The following is a 20,969-nucleotide window of genomic DNA, read 5'->3' as shown; positions in this document are numbered from 1 at the left end:
TCTTCACAGAGCGTCTTCGATGACGGTATTCTATAAATATTGTAATGGCAAAATAATTAACTCCGTCGCTTGACTGAATAAGAGACAAACATTAGCCAATTATAATTATAAAGGTTTATTTAATAAAAAGTTTCTTGCAAGAAAGAGGCACGGTTGATGCAACCACAAGGCCACACCAAGCGTACACTGAAGTCATAACAGAAATCACAATCTCTTATACTGTTGGCAGCATCCTCCCCTCTCAGTACATTTCCATACAGGCCGTTGTTTAAGTCAGGATGCCACGTAGCCCATGTATAGCTCATAGTACACGTATGTCATTTACTGCATATCTCACACCATGGGAAGGTAAACATATGGTTATACCAAGATTTGCATTTTGCCACAACAATATCAAGACCATCTTTTTTTGCATTCCGATTCAGACATACAAAGGCACAAGAAAAATGTTTCATTTATTCTCTGGAAATTTCATTCTAAGTAATAAAAAGCACTTAAAAAACTGAAATGAGTGCTTTATTCAGCCTATTTCTGCTTAAACTGGTAAATGTACATACCTATGTGTCAAAAGCCGTGTTTCCACCGCAGGAACTTCCCCCAGGAACTAGGACCTTTGGGTGGTACTCGGTGTGTTTCGACCATAGGAAACAGGGTCTAAATGAAGTTCCCTACATCACCGGACTAATTTGCCTAATCTTCACGGTACTTTAGACCAGTGGTTCTCAAACCTGTCCTAGGGACCCCTCACCATTGCACATTTTGCATGTTCCCTCATCAAACAAACCCAATTCAAGTCTTGCAGTCTCTACTAATGAGCTGATGATTTGAATCAGGTGTGTTAGATGAGGGAGACATGCAAAATGTGCACTGGTTGAGGGTCCCCAGGACGGGTTTGAGAACCACTGCTTTAGACCACAGTGGAAACGCAGACAGTAGCAGGACTGGGGGGAAAAAAGCTCCTGGAAAAAGTTCCTGGTACAAATTGTTCCGGGTAATTTCATTGGAAACAGGGCTAAAGTGACCATGTCTTTGCAAGTAAGTTATGTCTTAAGTGGACATATACTGTTGAGAAAGAAAACACACGAGTATAATGGATCTGTGCAGTCGGTCTTAAAGTGACAGCATCCTGCTGTCGTAACTGCTCTTGACAGAATCACTTTTGTAACTTTAATAAGAATACGTGCATATTTAAAGCTGCTGTCTGTAACTTTTTGGGGTTAAAAATTATTCAAAATAAATTTGAGCAAGTACATAACCAGCCAGTGTTCAAAACGATCTGCTTAACGTAGCTCGATTTACAACAGTGAGCTTATAATAATGTTTTTGATTCCAGTGGTACTGATGGATTTCCGTGGGAACTTCAAGCATATCTTTGCGTCTTAAGGTCACATCTGTACACATAAAGAAGTCCCGGTAAGCAGGTTATATTGCTCCATTTCCGATTCATTCGTTCGTTGTAAAAATGCAAAAGTCTTCGGACTTCGGAGAGACTACAGAAAGAAGAGACTACAACCAGGCCGATGCGAAAACAAGGGTAATAAAGGTGAACTCCATGTTTTGAATGGGTTTTTTCCCAGCTGGACAGGTAAGACATATCAATGGTTGAATTAGGCTATGTAACAGCAGCACACTTTTCGCATGTGCCTTTCTCGTTTTGCTATGTGCTATAGTAAACATCAATTTTTTTGTGCTAGCTCTGAGAGGAAGCAAATCACCTCTAACGTTACTCCACACTGCACATAAATGGAAACTGAACTACTGGTAGCCCTAATGGACATTAAATGTAGTCACACATTGCTGATGTTAACATTTACATTTTGAAAAATTATAGTTTGCATGGTTTGACGTGATAATGATAAATGATCATCAGATTTAATCTTTTTGATTTATTGCAATGCTTTTCCCCCCTTAGTTGGTCAAAACAAAAGTAGTTGTTAGCTACTTACGTATTCAAATGGCATTATTATGTCAGTCATACTTTCAAACAGTAAGGTCTGTGTTTCTGAATGACAGAGTATCCACACCGGCGCGGTGACTGACAGCTGCACAGTCTCTTTAAAACAATGGATTCCTCCGCGCTGTGCCGACCGAGGCACAACCCACGTGAAGTTGATAATGCCGCGAATAACTGCAATTGCAGTTTTCGAACAGAGATGGCGACAAAGAGGAAAAATTACAGACTACAGCTTTAATTTACACAGTAAAGAGTACATTTTGTGTTGTATTTCTTATTACTACTGTTTGGAGTTTTTCAGGTAGGTCCATTTAATTTGATTTTTCTGTTGTTGTTTTTTATCAGTGTTTACTTGCTTTCAGTAAGCTTGATATTATTTTAGGCTGGTATTAGTTTTTTTAATTTTTTTTTAATTGAATTTATAACGAAAAAGGTGATAAGAATTACGAAATCTCAATGGCATATAAAACTTATATCATAAAAACCTTATATAAAGCAAAAAAATAATTATATTGTGATAAATCGTTATCGTTAAAAAAAGAAATTAATCATATCGTGATATAAGATTTTGGTCATATCGGCCACCTAGGTTATACACATCTATTTAAAAAAAAAAATCATAAAAATAAAAAGTTTGATTTGCCACTGCCTTTTTACCTGCTTAACAGTGAATGTTCATCATTAACTGAGAGTGCCACAATGTTAGTATCATCATTTATCCTCACTGACTACTTAGCACCCAAAACTGACTATTCTGCCCAATATTTGTTAGATACTTTCATTTTAAACAACATACAAGTGTCAACTGAGACTTGAGTGTCCCATGCACTTAATTCTAGCAGTTAGGATGCTCCCTTAGAAGGCAGCGACCTCTGTAGACAGCAGACAGCTCACTAGGTTTTGGAACATTTGGAGCTATTATCTGCCCTCATGCCTTTCCCTGCAAACAGAGTTTCCTCGATTTAGCCTCCATCCATTTGAAGGATCCATTAAAGGGAAGACCTGAAACTGAAGTGTTTGTGGATACACACACACTGCTGTTGTGAAGAATGGCACTTAGAGACAGGGTCTGAGATGAGAATGAGGAGACTGGAGTGGCCCTCTTACCCTGGGAGGGAGGGCTGAGGTTTTTTTGGAGGGAGATGTCTCTCAGCGGCCGTGACATAAGAGCCACCACCATTTCTGTGGATCAAACAAGAGCATCAGCAGCAAAGCAGCTCATAAGGGGTTGCACCTCCAAAAAAAGAAAAGAAAGAAAAAGCACCCAGTGCTACACCACTGCCAAGGATAGGAACCTCTGGAGGTCGGATGTGTCAGATCGTAGAGCGATCTTGAGGAAATGCAAGGCCGCTTCACCCTGCAACACTGACAGCACTTTCTAGCAAACGTACAAGCACAGTAAGAGTATCATTTTTACCACAATCTCCTCAGTTACATGACTAAGACATGATAATACTCACCTCCTGTGGATACGGAATATAACCAGCATATGCCAGCACAAATGTGCAGAACTTGTTGAAATCTTCCACTGTCCGTTTCCGCTTAAATGTTGAACTGTATCCCTGCAATATAAACGGAGTCAATAATGATAATCATTTAAGCATATACTTTTTTACTTTGTAAAAGGTTAATGCCATACCATTTCACACTTTTTAAAAGGATTAGCACCAGATTATTAACTAAATGTTGTTAAGCAAAGATAATCAGCCAATCAGAAACGAAGCAATGCATGCCTCATTAAATATTCATGCACTTAGTTTGCGCAATCACAAGAGCACTATTACGCATCATATTAATCCGAATTTGAATGTGTGAACCATGCATCAAAACGACTCAGGATTACATTTGTTGAAATGTGTCATTTCTTCATCACCAACATCATTTAATGTATTAAAACAACAAAAACGAATGCCTGCTTTCAAACAGGTAGTCCCACCCTGAACAAAGGCCATTAACCATTAGTTGAGTCACGGGTGTGTTTGGGCTGGTCGTGATGTTCAAACAAGCACAAAACACACAAAAAATTCACAATTCTGAAAGCCTTACAGAGTCAAAGTCTTAACACTTCTCAAGAGAATCAACATAGAAAGGCTTACTTGTATTTGTCTCTCTCTATGCGTCAGTCGGATTACAAAACTAAAAATCCTATTCACGGTCTCTACAGGGAAATTGATCTTTAACAATAACTTATAAATTAATAGCCTAGAAATCTAGATGCACCCTAGCGGCAGCAAACCTAATCTGCCACGAGTATCGCCAATGTCACGTGATTTCAGCAGTTTGACACGTGATCCAAACTGCTGAAATCACGTGACATTGGCGATCCGAATCATTGATCGATTCACTGATTCATGACTGTTTGACTCTTTATTTGAGCAACACGGAAGACAAGACAATGCTGAATAAAGTCGTAGTTTTTGATATTTTTGGACCAAAATGTATTTTCGATGCTTCAAGAGATTCTTATCAACCAACTGATGTCACATATGGACTACTTTGATGATGTTTTTATTAGTATTCTGGACATGGACAGGGACATTTGTCCCGCCCCTCGGATTGACCCCTGCCAATGGTGAGTTTCCACTTGATGTGGGTCTGGCTTGTCAGGCTAGACAGCATATGCTCTGGGACTAAAATATAAAATATCTTAAACTGTGTTCTGAAGATGAACGGAGGTCTTACGGGTGAGGAACAACATTAGGGTGAGTCATTAATGACATCAATTTCATTTTTGGGTGAAATAACCCTTTAAATATTTGTATATTTGTAATAAATGTAAATTATAGTGTTTCTATACAAAAGAAAAATCAGCATCTTTAAAACAGTTCAAATTTATTCATCATTTGATGTTTGCAAGTCGAATTGTACTTTTTCCAACTCATTACAGGTGTCAACTTTACCTTAAAGTCAGAATTTCAAATAATTTTTGCTTTAAATCAAAATATTTAATGTTAGTTTACATTGTAGCAGGTTGGTTTGGGTTATGGTTAATAACTTTTAAAGATTTTTTTCTTTTTAAATCCCTATGGAAAACTTCTGGAACCAAGACAGGTGAAAAAGTGAATGGGCACCGTTTCTGAAATTTTCTATATATTAAAAGGCAAGCACTTTTAACTCTAGTTAAAGCCACATTGTGTAATTTTTCGCAGCAAGAGCTTGATGACAGCTTGATTTCGCTGAGCTTTAAATATATGTCACAGCTGCCGCTGCCGCTTCTTCCACTCATGCGTATGTGTGGTAACGCAGCGCTGTTTATCTTATTAGATACATTATTTGAGTGCTGAATGTTATGTTATGTTATGTTATGTTATGTTATGTTATGTTATGTTATGTTATAATGCTCCTCTGTGTGTTTGCTCGATGGCTGCTATGACACTTGGTCACACTGCAGTGAGCTAGATCGATATTAGGCATGGTAAAACATGGTACTCACGGTAAATCAAAAAAAAAACAGATTTCAACAATAAACCTAACTGTGTTGAGCTGTATTACAATGATTAGATTTATGTCCATGAATGTATCCAAAGAGTTGCTCACCTGTCTAATAAAACACAAAATATAATAAAGTGTCTTTGGTGTTTCCATGATTTCCAGAAATCGAGGATAACACATGGCTGTCATTGATTGTCCTGGTTAAAATTGCTTATTTCTCCTGATTTAAACATTCTTGGAAAAATGTTGGATAATGCAAGTACACAAATCAACGAAATATAAAACATTGTTCTTGTTGCTCTTGGATATTTGAATTAAAAATTTTTTACATATTGTGCCTTTAATCTTACATATTGTGCCTTTAATCTTACATATTGTGCTAAGCTTTACTTTCCCAACCAGAGGTTGGGGAGTGAAGCAATGTACGCGCATGCGCATTCGCTCATTGGCTCTGTCAACTGTGCAAAAATTCGACATATTGACACCTGAGTAAATGACACATCCCCGTCATTCAATTACACGATCGAAACCCATATACATTTGCTTGATATATTAAAACGCCTTCTGCATCGACAAAACTAATCATTTCGTAATATAATGAATATTACCGAGTGACTAAAAGGCTTGTTAGCAACTCCATGTACAGGCAAAGAGAGAATGAAAACGAGTGTTACAAAATAAATCTCGTATGAAAGCTGTGAGAACAATGAGGAAAAGCAGAAACAAAACTATATCTCCTCTAATTTAATCAAACTAAACCGCATCGATGGGTTAGCCAGCTATGGCTAATGAGATAGCCTAAAACAATGACTTCCTCTGAAAAATATAATATCAAAATATATCCATGCCGAAATGATGGAATGACACAACAGCAACAACATCCAAAATAATATTAATAATAAAAAAAAACATATCTGGGTAAGAAATGAGAAAATCAAATTATTTTACCTGTGTATCAAAGGGACAAGTCGTCGAGCTGTTGTCCATTTCTAGTGTAAAAAAAAACGGCTTTAGGTTATGGTCACATTTTCGGCCACATCCGACTCACATCATGACAGATATATCGTCAAAATAACAGACAAAATACAAATACATCGAATTACACTTTCCTGTTTTGATGCATAACGTACATACTATCAGTTATGATAATAATATGCCGCATATCAATATCTGACTGGACCAAACTGTTATTTAAAAACCTTGGTATAACTGTTCAGTTTAATCGATCACTAAATAGATGAATCGTGTCAGATTAGTGAACAAGTTTTTTTAAAGGGATTTATGATATTATATAATGCAGAGTCACGTCACGTAAATAAACGTTACCTCTCCACACCTAAAAGCCCTGCAAAAACATTCCTCTGACAACTTTATACATTAATCTTCACATCTCAAATTAAAGGTGTTATGGTTATATGGGTTATTTATTTTATTAATCTTTTTGATGGGCAGTCCTCGAGCTCAGTTAACTTAGCCTGCTAGCACTACCTGATCTAACGTTAAGTTTAATAGCACTATATAATTCATAACACATTAATTATGACCAATACCCAATATTACACATCTAAATCTTCAACTAGCTCGAACTGTAATGTCTTTAAACAAAAGTTGATCCACTTTTTTTCTTCCCCTGCTGGAACTTGCTAATTGGCTAGCCGTCATGCTAACATTCTTGTGACTGGTGTTTGGGGTGTTTTATTCACGTTTACCTGGTGCTGAAACACAGACAGTGGACCACACGACGGAAAAGAGGCAGATAATTATCCTGGATCGAAAAACAGACGATGACAGTGGCAGGAGAGATAGAAAACAGTGATGATATATGTCCGAATGTGATGAAGATGTGATGGGTGAAACCCAGACAGACCGATCTGCTCATCTGCCAAAATAAAAGCCCCCCGTTGATTCATATGAATCACACATCTATTGGTCAGTTTAATGGCCAGAAATATAATATTCACTTACAAATGCGAATATTATACACTAACCAATTGTAATTAGAATTAAATTAGATAAAAATTCGAACCAAGTGTGATTTATTTAAAAAAAAAAAAAAAATAACGAGTTTGTTACTGTAAAAAGTCTGACTTGTTGGACTACATCAAAAGTTTTGTTTATTTTACACTTTTACTCTGTCCGACTAGGTTTAGATATTTTTAAAGAGAAACATACTGCAATAAATATTAACAGAAAAATGTAAAAGTAAAAAAAAAAATTATTAATTGCATAAAATTGCAGTCTAAAACTAAATACACATAATTACAGTCTACAAATTAAAACTTATACTTAAAAATCCTATAGCAAAAATAATTAATAAATAATTTCATATCCTTTTATATAAAATTATATTAAGTCATGTTTCAGATATGGTTATATTCCAAAAAAGTAAAATAATACTAAATAGATTCGATCTGAATTATCACTAAATGAAGAAAGTGTTAATACACCTTGATTATGTCATGCCACCAGATGACAGCATGATTTAGACTTCTTTTTAATGCCACATTGGGAGCTATACATTAATAAACCCTTGAAACAAGAACCAAAATCAAGGGTAGGTTCCAACTTTCCAAACTTTGTTTCCTTTTTACAGCAGAATGATCAGCTCCTTCCTTCAGCTGACCAATTCACTCAAAAATGTTAGCATTACTGCATTACATTATTTCACATGGGGTCATTTAAAAAAAATTATAGTGCAGGTGCATCTGACTCAGTTAACTAATCTCAAATGAAGTAATTTCGTTTAATAATGAATTAACTAATATCCTGTAATAATTAACTTAATTCTGTATTTGTTAGTAATACTTGCAAATATGAACCTTTCTTCCATTACACAAAAAATATTTTTGCAAAACGTAGAGTTGTTTTTTCATGAGATTTGAAATCAAATTTACCATATAAGACAATTTTGTACCATTAAAACATCTTGGAAGTCTCATAGCTTAAAATGTCCTCCTCATTACAAACAAAGAATTTATTTAATCAAGATCCAATAATTTGTCTCGTTTTTTGATAGTGCAGGATCTGTGCAAATCACACTGACAAAACATTTGCATATGACTGCCTTCAGAACAAGACATGACGAAGGGTGCGTCTCAATCAGCTCCCTAGTTCAGTAGTTAGGGCGCTGATCAGGGAGTCATCCCGTTGACTTATAGCCTGGATGCCAGCCGAACTTAGCCCCGCCCACAACATTTTTAGGTCAGAAGGTTCGGTCTGACCTCGATCCATAGAGGAGTAATTATTCCAGAACAGAAACTGTTCGGACCAATGAAATCATCAGGGCGGGCTTTAGACGATGACGGACAGATGATCAACAGTAACGTAATCATGCACGTCATCAAAAGGGCTTGGATTATATTTGTTCAAATCTTAAACAGAAAGCTTGTTTGTATATGCATTCACCTTCACCGGAAAAAAATGGCGTTTGGGGGGTAAAATGTGTGTGTTATTTTGGCAAGGTTGCCTGCTAAAATTCGCACTCATGGGTCTATATGTCACATAATAGTCGCTTCAACCCGCGGACATAGAAAACAACCCGCAGAAAAAAAAACGCGGACTTGGCAACACAGTGAAGTTGAGCTCTGTTAACATTTGACAATGCGTCGCTTCGTTGCTCTGATTGGTTGTAGGTCTATCCAATTCAGGTCTTTCCTGGTTCGGTTGAAACACGCCCCCTAATCACAGCCCAATGGAGCATCAGACTCATAATCTGACTAGAATTGAGTATGACCATGTCAGGCTAGTTGACTTATGTCCTGATCGGTGCCCTGACTACTGAACGCAAAGAGTTTCAAATCATCTCACCAAAGGCCCTGTCCACTGGTATTCAATCACTTAATGGGATAGTTCACCAAAAAAATGGAAATTTGTGAACTGTGAAATTAGTTTTTAATTTGTGAAATTAGTGCTGGGCAACAAACTAAAGATCCTCTTCTCTTTGAAAACTCTTTTTTTACTTCTAATTTGTGACCGGTGTTGACTTAAATCAAATGCATACAGATATCTGTTTGCAGCTAGTTATTTTAGTTTATAAACTTTTATATATGGATTTTTTTTTTACACAAATGTTTCAGACAGAGAAGCGTGACTGGTCACTCTAGAAAACTTGTCTCCATTGCTCTAGAGACCAGTGGTGGCGTGCTTTACACCACTGCATCCCACACTTTGCATTGCACTTGGTATTTGTAATATATATTATATATACAATCACTATTATAGTGTTATAGAGTATGGATCCTATGAACTTGAACTTTCTATGCCTACTAATAGATTCCTTCTGCTGTTTCATCTTTAGTTCAAGTATGACTTTTTGAATATATTTTTGGACAAAAAGTCTTTGAACTTTACATTTAAATTCACACGTATAGGCTTTCTGATGTTTTACCAGAAGGTCAAATATCATTATTTTTTCTTAAAATTCTGCCCCTGGATTCCATGAACTTGAACTTCTATACATATAAATAGATTAATTCTTATGCAGTGGTTCAAGAATGACCTTTTGAACTTATTTGTGGCCAAATAGTCTTTGAACTTGAACCTATACAGACTTTCTGTTGCTTCATCAGTAATTCAAGGATGACATTTTTTGACAAAAAAAAAATTCTGACCCTGGATCATATTAACTGGAACTTTCTATGCATAATTCCTTCTGCAACTAATAAAGGATTATTAGGAACACATGTTCAATTTCTCTTTAATGGAGTTATCTAATCAACCAATCACATGGCAGTTGCTTCAATGCATTTAGGGGTGTGGTCCTGGTCAGGTGAATGTCAGAATGGGAAAGAAAGGTGATTTAAGCAATTGTGAGCGTGGCATGGTTGTTGGTGCCAGACTGGCCGGTCTGAGTATTTCACAATCTTCTCAGTTACTGGGATTTTCACACACAACCATTTCTAGGGTTTACAAAGACTGGTGTGAAAAGAGAAAAACATCCAGTATACAGCAGTCCTGTGGGCGAAAATACCTTGTTGATGCTAGAGGTCAGATGAGAATATGTCGACTGATTCAAGCTGATAGAAGAGCAACTTTGACTGAAATAAGCACTCGTTACAACCGAGGTATGCAGCAAAGCATTTGTGAAGCCACAACACGCACAACCTTGAGGCGGATGGGCTACAACAGCAGAAGACCCCACCGGGTACCACTCATCTCCACTACAAATAGGACAAACAGGCTACAGATTGCACAAGCTCACCAAAATTGGACAGTTAAAGACTGGAAAAATGTTGCCTGGTCTGATGAGTTTCGATTTCTGTTGAGACATTCAGATGGTAGACTCAGAATTTGACGTAAACAGAATGAGAATATGGATCCATCATGCCTTGTTACCACTGTGCAGGCTGGTGGTGGTGTAATGGTGTGGGGGATGTTTTCTCGGCACACTTTAGGCCCCTTAGTGCCAATAGGGCATTGTTTAAATGCCACGGCCTACCTGAGCATTGTTTCTGACCATGTCCATCCCTTTATGACCACCATGTACCCATCCTCTGAGGGCTACTTCCAGCAGGATAATGCACCATGTCACAAAACTCGAATAATTTCAAATCAGTTTCTTGAACATGACAATGAGTTCACTGTACTAAAATGGCCCCCACAGTCACCAGATCTCAACCCAATAGAGCATCTTTGGGATGTGGTGGAAAGGGAGCTTCGAGTTTGAGTAAATAAAAAATTTGAGTTGATGCAAAGAAGGAATTTCTTTTAAATAAATAGAAACTCAAAATAGTATTGTATCTGAACCACATAAATTTGATAAATCTTGAAAATAGCACTATTTCATCGAGGCGAGTTCATCGGACGTCAGCGAGTTCACTGATGTGGCGCTCTGCTTCATCAACACACTGACAGAGCAAGCCACACAAACAATAACTATAACGTCCTTCTCTAATCAGAAACCGTGGGTGGACAGTTCAATCCGCGCTGCAGTGAACGCCCGCACTGCCGCATACAACGCCGGTCTACTAACAGGGAATATGAGGGATTATAAATCATCGTGTTATGCTCTCCGACGCGCCGTTAAAGCCGCAAAGCTCCGTTATAGGGATCGCGTGGAGTCTTATTTCCAACTCAACGACTCCCGGCGGATGTGGCAGGGACTGAGGACCATCTGTGCTTTTGGAACGAAATCCTCTGCAGAAGTGAGAGCTGATCCGTTGCTTGTGAACGAGTTAAACTCTTTCTACGCTCGCTTTGATGGCAATCGCGGCAGCGCGACACCGCCGAGTGACGCGTCAGACAGAATCACTCAGAGCTGCAACAATCACGTGATCTCTGTCTCGGGGGATGACGTTCGTAAGACACTCAAACGTGTGGATGTTAGGAAAGCTGCTGGTCCGGATGGTGTTTCAGGTCGTGTCCTGCGGTCCTGTGCTGATCAGCTCGCTGGACTCCTCACATCCATCTTCAATGAGTCCCTTGCTACATCTGTAGTCCCAACCTCATTCAAAAAATCCACCATCATCCCTGTCCCTAAGAACAGTAAACCCTCTTGCCTAAATGACTATCGCCCAGTGGCTCTCACGTCTTTAGTCATGAAGGTCTTTGAGAGACTCATCAAAAACAACATTTGCTCCTCCATCCCTGACACCTTGGACCCTCTTCAGTTCGCTTATCGTCCCAATAGATCGACTGAAGATGCCATCTCTCACGTCCTCCACTCCTCCCTCACACACATCGACAGCAAGAATGGGAACTATGTAAGACTGCTATTTATTGACTATAGTTCAGCCTTTAACACCATAGTTCCCATTAAGCTAACTAACAAACTCCTGGATCTCGGACTGAACTCTTCTCTCTGTCACTGGATTGAAGATTTCCTCACTGGCAGACCTCAGGTGGTGAGAGTAGGACAGTTCACCTCCACCTCCATCACCGTGAGTGTGGGAGCTCCACAGGGCTGTGTCCTCAGTCCCCTGCTCTACTCTCTCTACACGCATGACTGTTTGTCCACACACAGCTCCACCTCTGTCATCAAGTTTGCGGATGATACTGTTGTCCTGGCCCTCATTTCCAACAACAATGAGACCGCATACTTGGATGAGGTGGAGCAACTGACATCATGGTGCCAAGACAACTGTCTTCTTCTGAATGTGAACAAGACCAAAGAACTGATTGTGGACTTCAGGAAGAGACAGCAACGGTCATATTCCCCTCTCATGATCAGCGGGACACCAGTAGAGAGAGTGAGCAGCTTCAAATACCTGGGTGTCAACATCTCCGAGGACCTGACCTGGACTGCACATATCCAGTCTCAGGTGAAAAAGGCCAGGCAAAGACTGTTCCACCTGCGCCAGCTGAGGAAATTCCGGGTCTCACCAGCTATCCTGAAAACTTTCTATTCAGGGGCGATAGAAAGTTTACTGACTCAGTGCATCACAGCGTGGTATGGTAACAGCACCAGTCACGACTGCAAAGCCCTGCAAAGAGTGGTGCGCTTGTCCGAGCGCATCTCAGGGTCAGCTCTCCCGTCTCTGCAGGACATCTACATCAAACGATGCAGAGGCAGAGCTACAAAAATCATCAAGGACATTAATCACCCGGCCAACCCCCACTTCACCCGGCTGCCTTCTGGTAAGCGCTTCCGTAGCCTGATGGCCAAAACTGAGAGACTCAGGAGGAGTTTCTTCCCACAGGCCATCAGACTCCTGAACGCTGTCACTTAACTACATGTGACTTCACCTCACTTCAGTATTAACAAACTCACATACTGATATTGCACTGCACTTTATTCTTGTGTTTCATGTAACTACTCATTATAATGCTGTTTGCACATTACACTCCTGCACTTCTGTTATCCACAGATTTATTTTTATAGTCTCCAGTTTACTTTATCTCACTTATTTTATTCCACATCTCTTATTTCTTTTACTTGATTTATTCATAATTCTACATATGTATATATATATAGCACCTTATCCTATTCCTATTTTATAATTTATTGTGCCTTTTTTGTTAATTGTTATTTGCTGTCCATGGAGCGGACCTGTTTACATTTCACTGCCGGTTGTATTCCGTATAACTGTGTATGTGACAAATAAAACTCTTGAACTTGAACTTGAACTTGAACTTGTTTCACTGCGTCATCAAAAATAAAACACACAATTACCCAATATGCTTACAAAATCTTTAAATAATATTTTAATAAAGGTTGTTGAATCTCAAAAAATGTTCATTGTATTAACTCAAAAATTTTATTTCAATGAACTCAAAATTTTAAGGCAACCAGGTAACTTTTTTCTAAATAATTGTTTACAGTGTATGGTGTTCCTAATATTCCTTTAGGTGAGTGTATTTGGCCATGAAAACCAATTCCACTCACTCTCCAAGGTCTGTAGCTATTGATTCTGCAGAAAGTCACCAACTTTTGAACCCGCTCTGTGATTTTACATGGCCTAACACTTCATGGCTGAGGTGCTGTTGTTCCCAATTGCTTCCAATTTATTCACTAACAGTTGACTGTGGAATATTTAGTAGTAGTGAGGAAATGTCATTAATGGACTTATTGCACAGGTGGAAACCTATCACGGTACCACGCTTGAGTTAACTGAGCTCCTGAGAGCGACCCATTCTTTCACAAACGTTTGTAGAAGCGTCTGCACGCCTAGTGCTTGATTTATACACCTGTGGCCATGGAAGTGATTGGAACACCTGAATTCAATGATTTGGAGGGGTGTCCCAATACTGTTGGCAATATTGTGTGTGTGTGTGTAAAAATGTATTAACATTATAAGTGAACCTTAAAGAACATTAAAATAATTATAAATAAAGAAAATGCCATGACCTCTTTAACACTTTTGACATGGATTTTACACTGTAAAAATTGATCGTGATTTTAACGGTCAAAAGTTGTAAAAATGCTACAGTTAAAAACTGTTATTTGGTTAACACAAAGTTTCCTTACTATATACGGTGAATAACTGCAATAGATCTAACCTTATGCCCGTGAAATTTACAGAAAAACAATGTAAAATCCCAACAGAAAATTATAGAAAACCCAAAAGCATATATTTTTTGTTTGAATCACAGTGGACTTTTGTTAACTATTAAACAGAATATTTTGTTATATTTACAACATGTGATTATAATACATTTTATTTGATACAACTACAACACCTGATGATAATGAACAGAATCACTGAAGGAAAGAGAAACACGAGAACTACGACTGACTTCAGCCACAGCTTTAGATGAAATCAACTGAAGATAAAAGAAAACATTACATCTCTGAAGATCTCAGCAGAGGATTAAACAACTCCACAAACAGCATTACCAGCTTCATGCATTACTAACCAAACTGACTTTATTGTTGTAATTTCTGTTTTAATTAAAATAATAGTTTTATTTGAAGTCACCATGATGGTGAGCAGTGTTTGCTTTAGTTGGGCTCTTGACCCTTGACTCTCCAACATTATTTTTTTGGCTGCATGAACTGTGTTTATAAAGCACTTTTGTATTTACATAAAGCACTGTGTTTAGTGTTTGTGTGTGCACCTTCTATATATATAAATATTGTCCCTCCAAAAGCTGCATGTGAAGAGCTTTGATTCATCATGTGATTCTCATCACCACTGTCATTGGTGATTGTCAAATTATATAAAAGGAAAATAACAGATATTAGTATTTCAATAAGTTGGTAATTTAATATTTCAGTTCAATACATTTTTTTAACCATTATTATATAGTGGTTATAATTATTTATACCATTATTTATATATATTACATAGTATTATATAGTTTTATAGTGTAGTGTGTACACATAATTATTTCAATATAAACTTTCAAATTATAGGGTTTTTAACTGTAAAATAAACAATTTTTAACCGTAATTACCACATTATAAACCTTTAAATTATATCCTGTTGTCCCGTAAAACCTAAAACGTTACTGCCGTATTTTTTACGGTAAAGTTCTGGCAACCAGAGCTGCCGGTTTTTTACCGTAAATTTGATGGGTATTTTTTTAGTGTAGTGTCATAAAAGCAGGGATAGCCTACAGGAAGTAAACGCTTTATATTTTCATGGCTGGAGCTAAACTCTGCAGGACAGTAGCACTCCAGAACCGACGTTGCCCATCCCTGGTATATAGAAACAAAAAAAAGGCTTTGACAAGGCTTTTTCCTCTGTAGATTGAATGACATTTGTGCTAATGTACACTGTGCTGAGCTGTGCAGAAGTGTCGGGGGTGGATACAGCTGCGGCTGCAGGACGGCCCATGTGCCTGATTCTACCAACCAGAGAGCTCTGCAGGGGCATCAGATGGGTTGGTGGGTTGGAGCTACAGGAAGCTATAACCAACCAAACACACACACACACACAGACAGAACTGGGCTCAGCTGACTGTACGCACTCTCACTGTAAGTACAATTTATATGACTCATCGCTTTTTTATATGTATGCTGTGATACATTTACTTTATCAATGAGCAGAGACTCCTTCCTAATGCTAAAGTTTACAGCAAGAGCTAAGCTAGAGCTCATGTACACTCTTTTCAATGAGCAAATGCCTCTCATTTAAAGGAAAAGAAACACTACTGCTTTATAATGAACGGTTCTGGTTAAAGTTGTAGGCTTTAGCATCACATTAATAGTGGGGTGTAATTTATGCCTTCTTTCACATTGGTCTCCTGGGAATGAATGTCCTGAAAGTCAATGCTCAAGCACTACTGCAGGATCCAGGTAATGTAATCAACCCCAGGCATATGAATGACAAAAGGGATTGCTGATGTTAAAAAGATAAAACAATACAGAAGTCACAGCAACGAATAGTTTGAAAAGTTTTTTTTGTTGCATAAAGTGTCACTCTTAAACTGTTTTATCTGCCCTTTTTCTCGCAGGAAAAGCTGATTCAACAAAATGTATAGAAACCTCCTAAAAAATCCTAATGGAGATGGTAAGTTTTATATTAGGATGAATTTGATTTATCAAATGTGGCAGTGAAGGCATTTATAATGTCTCAAAAGATTTATATTTCAAATAAATACTGTTCATTCGAACTTTCTGTTCAGAATCCTAAAAAAAAAAAAAATGTATCAGTTTCAAAAGAATATTAAGCAGCATTGTTTTCAACATTGATAACCTCAAACTTTTAGATTGATTTTAGGTAATAGTGCATAAGAAAAAAACAACAACTAGTCACCATTTTAATCACATTTAGCAGTACACAACAGCCTTGTAGTGTGAGAAATACATTTTTAAAAGTACAAACATCCCATGAAGTTCGTTAAAGGTGCATCAAGTGATTTCTGAGAAGCTCAAATCGCTTGCAGCACCTTTAACTTGAAACCTACCCTCCCTTCATTCTTCTTCTCCCAAAATGCACAAACAATGGAAGAGTGTGTATCTCTAGGCTAGTGTATCTCTTTATCATAGCTGAAATGAAGCAAAATAATTATTCGCCAAAAAATAAAACGGAAGATGCGTGCGAATGTCATAGAAGAACAATTTGTTCTCGAACAAAAGGAAGAACTTTGTAGAGCAAAGTAGAGTACACACAAATAAGAGTTGGTAACGTGTTAGCCCCCATCAGCACACCTGCAGGGTATTCCAGAAAGCCCGTCATGCGACATACCTGGGAAGTTTCCTCAGAGTAAGAGGATTAACCTCAAGTTTCCGGAATCTTTGGAATCTATGGAAGCATTTTTCTGGGTAAATAGCCATAGCTAAAGGATTTCGAATGAAAATATGCACTGAGAATGTAAATTGGCATTTTTAAAAAAGACGTACGTATGGCTTGCTTCTTATGCTGTGTTCCAATTCACCAACTTATATATTTGTGAAGAAAAAGTGCATACTTTTGAGTGTGTAGCAAAAGAGTACACAAGCTTTGGGACACACTATCACATCACATCCTGCACGCCTTCTGTCACCGTAAACTGGCCTGTCATAGTTCTCAGTTAACATCCTCCACATTTCTTTTCATTTAATTTCCAACCGCATCGAAGAGAAATGGAATAGCTCGTTGATCTGCAGCGGCGGGTCTTTTATACGGAGAGAGATGCATTTAAAAGTTTATCACCAAATGGATCTTTATAAAAGCCTACATTGTTATTAAATGTATATGTGACGTTAAGTTAACCTTGATTTCTGGAATACCTCCAGCTCCAGACAAACAATGACACTCAAGACTGTCCTGTTACTCACATTACTACAACAGTATGGTTCTGAAACAGCAGAAACAACGAAAGCTTTTATAATATTAATGCGGATCCTAAAGCTCTCGCCTGATCATAACCCTTCATTTTCCAGTGACATTCTTCTGACCATTTCTCTTTTGTAATGTCTCTCAGCCATCTCTCTTTCTACAGGCTCTTATAATCTCCCTCTTGCTCACGCTATCTCCTCCGCTATTATGAGTAGACACGCCCCCTACTGCTGATTGGCTACATTGTGCTCGGCCCCATCCACTTCAACAGCGTTTCTCAGAAAGCACTTACTGCACCTTTAATTGACGTCATACTGCATGCATAACAAAATAAAATAAAACGCTGTACTGTAGTAGTTTCAGATGAAGGAGAACTCATTTGCTATCACATGACAGCTCAGATCATTACTTTAAATATGTGATATGTTGTCGCATGTATTTTCATCAGATGGTCTGAAATACTGGCAGTTGACAGAGAATGGAGGCGACCAGTGGCGGATCGAGGACATCCCGGGGGACTGCGGATACGCTTATGATAATGAATTAATCACAAAATACTTCTGCACCTCTTTTGCGTAAGAGAGAACGAATAGTATCTTAATAGACATGGGTGAAAAAAATAAGGGTGTTTTTCTTTAAAAGCACCAGGTGAAGAAGGATCCATGTGTTTCACTCGCAATGTCCCTGCTTTTGTTTTGGTGTGTGTTGTTCAATTGCACATCTGTGTGTGTCCATTTCTATCCACTGTTCCAGGCCGTGTATAAAAAGACAAGTGATTAACTTGCTGGCAGAGGGTTACGACCCCAAATATTTAGATCTTAGACAGCCAGCTGTCAATGTGGAGGACTGGTAAGCCTTGATGTTATGGACATAATGGGAGGAATTTTGTTTTGTCACATTGTCCATTCAATCACTTCTTTTAAACGTGTTTAGGTACTCTGGCCGAACAGACTGTGGGTGCATTTATAAGATCGCTGTGGTCCTACTTGATAAAAACCAAGAGGTCCTCGCTGAGTTTAAGCCGGAAAAAGTGATCCTTGACCCTGACTGCGGAGACTGCTCTTGGAGAAAGGTATGAGTGTGGTCCTGTTTGGCATTACAAACCCACCTAAAAGCTTTAAAGAAATTAATATGAAAATATAAAACAAATGATATGCAAAACCACTTGTCATATCAATGACCTAAAATCTTCATGTGATTTATACAGTGGTATATTTAGGTTCTACATCATACAAGTGTTTCTTTATTATAAAGCCTGCCGTATTAATTCAGTTCAACTCAAGTGTGTGCATGCAAACACACTGTTTTATCATTTCTGTCATAGGTGAGCCACACATTCACTGGCTACGGCCCGGGGTTGCGCTTCATCTCTTTTGAGCATGGCGGTCAGGACACCAAGTTTTGGAAGGGCTGGTATGGAGTGAGAGTTACTGGGAGCTCTGTCACCATAGACCTCTAAACACCAATCAGGCAAAAATATGAATCATTGGCTAAAAATATTTTCTCACAACTTCACAGCTTTTTATTTTTGCACATGCTGTAGTAAGTGTAATACTAAGGAATTAAGGTTAAACATGTAATGCTAGGCATTAAAAAAGCATCTGGCTATATTAGAAATCTTGTCTGCTCGACCACTAACTACCTCTGTGCTCCTGCAAGATACACAACTAACTCTCTATATGCAATTATAATCTTATAATGTGGTATAAAATCCAAATATGTCTAAAATCATGCTCATGCCACATTAAAAAAATTATAATAAAAAACAAGTGACAAAACATTATCTGTTCCTGACCTTTCTTCGTTAAATGTATGGTTTTGCATTGAAACGTTTGTGTTATTATATCATGACTTGGAAACAGTGGCAACATCAAATAGCTTTTTTCCCCTTTCACTTGACTGGAAGTGGGCAAGTCTGTCTGAAGACCTCAGGCACACTTTTCCAGACACTGTTTCTGTGGCACGAGACAGTCCCTGCTGAGAATTCAACTGACAAGTGTATTCGCACTGTCTTTGAAAGTGTCTTGTGCTCACCAAGGCTACATTTATTTGATCAAGAAATACAGTAAAACAGTTACTAAATTTGGAACCGCATACTAGTATACTACGTTCATTTACCATATCTTTCTATGGCAGAAATAGTAAGAGTAATATGCTAGTGTGCAGTTCTGAATTCAGCAAGCGATTTTGGAATATAATTCAGTCCTAGGATGCAAAGTAGATGCAAAGTTTTATCACCATTACTACTTCAAAAAAATCATTAAAAAAAATTAATTCCAGGATTCCATGATGAATAGAAAGTTAAAACAGCCTTTATCTGAAATAAATCATCAGTTTTGATCAATTTAATTCATAATTCATTACTAAATAAAATATTAATTTCTTTTGAATAATTTTTTTACCGTTTTGTTTGTAAACAGCGATGATGAGTTATGAAAATAACAGAAAATAACAGTTCTACAGTAGCATTGTGAAAGCCACGTAATAAAACAATAAAACCTTTTTTTGCATTTCAGTTTATATTTCACAATTCTAAGAGAAATCAGAATTGCAAAATATAAATTAATTTATTCTGTCTTTTTCCTCTCTGAATTGACAACTCGCAGCAGTTGTGAGAAAAATATAGGCCTAAAATGTTATTTAAATGGTACCTATATAAAACGTTATATTTTTAAATATTTCATATTGTAACTGTAAAGCTATTATGCCCCTATGAACTGCATATGTCAATATTAAGTAGATCTATGGTTTACATAAAGTCCATGCTTTAGTAGTAGACTAATCGTCGCAGGTTTCATCAGACCAGTCTGTGGCTTGCAACCATAAATGTCTTCACAGAGCGTCTTCGATGACGGTATTCTATAAATATTGTAATGGCAAAATTAAACAGCTCATAGTACACGTATGTCATTTACTGCATATCTCACACCATGGGAAGGTAAACATATGGTTATACCAAGATTTGCATTTTGCCACAACAATATCAAGACCATCTTTTTTTGCATTCCGATTCAGACATACAAAGGCACAAGAAAAATGTTTCATTTATTCTCTGGAAATTTCATTCGAAGTAATAAAAAGCACTTAAAAAACTGAAATGAGTGCTTTATTCAGCCTATTTCTGCTTAAACTGGTAAATGTACATACCTATGTGTCAAAAGCCGTGTTTCCACCGCAGGAACTTTCCCCAGGAAATAGGACCTTTGGGTGGTACTCGGTGTGTTTCGACCGTGGGAAACAGGGTCTAAATGAAGTTCCCTACATCACCGGACTAATTTGCCTAATCTTCACGGTACTTTAGACCACAGTGGAAACGCAGACAGTAGCAGAACTGGGGGAAAAAAAGCTCCTGGAAAAAAGTTCCTGGTACAAATTGTTCCGGGTAATTTCATTGGAAACAGGGCTAAAGTGACCATGTCTTTGCAAGTAAGTTATGTCTT

General features: G+C 37.8%; 2 protein-coding genes across 2 annotated transcripts; one reads left to right on the top strand and one right to left on the bottom strand.

The window, feature by feature from the left end:
• Positions 1-3,019: 3,019 nt before the first annotated feature.
• LOC137058299 (PHD finger protein 13-like) lies at positions 3,020-7,273 on the bottom strand. Its single transcript, XM_067431532.1, has 4 exons — positions 7,096-7,273; positions 6,335-6,375; positions 3,415-3,516; positions 3,020-3,332 (listed from the first exon to the last, which is right to left on the bottom strand). The coding sequence occupies exons 2-4, from the start codon at positions 6,371-6,373 to the stop codon at positions 3,225-3,227; spliced, it is 249 nt and encodes an 82-aa protein (XP_067287633.1). The 5' UTR covers positions 6,374-6,375; positions 7,096-7,273; the 3' UTR covers positions 3,020-3,224.
• An 8,968-nt stretch (positions 7,274-16,241) lies between these two features.
• Positions 16,242-19,129, top strand: LOC137058762 (F-box only protein 2-like). Its single transcript, XM_067432175.1, has 5 exons — positions 16,242-16,278; positions 17,978-18,104; positions 18,283-18,378; positions 18,463-18,601; positions 18,854-19,129. Exons 1-5 carry the CDS (start codon positions 16,242-16,244, stop codon positions 18,986-18,988), a joined length of 534 nt encoding a protein of 177 aa, XP_067288276.1. The 3' UTR covers positions 18,989-19,129.
• The last annotated feature ends 1,840 nt before the right edge of the window (positions 19,130-20,969 follow it).

The sequence above is a fragment of the Pseudorasbora parva genome, chromosome 22 (genome assembly GCF_024679245.1).
Source record: "Pseudorasbora parva isolate DD20220531a chromosome 22, ASM2467924v1, whole genome shotgun sequence".
NCBI classification, from domain to species: domain Eukaryota; kingdom Metazoa; phylum Chordata; class Actinopteri; order Cypriniformes; family Gobionidae; genus Pseudorasbora; species Pseudorasbora parva.
This window is presented reverse-complemented; position numbering and strand designations above follow the sequence as displayed.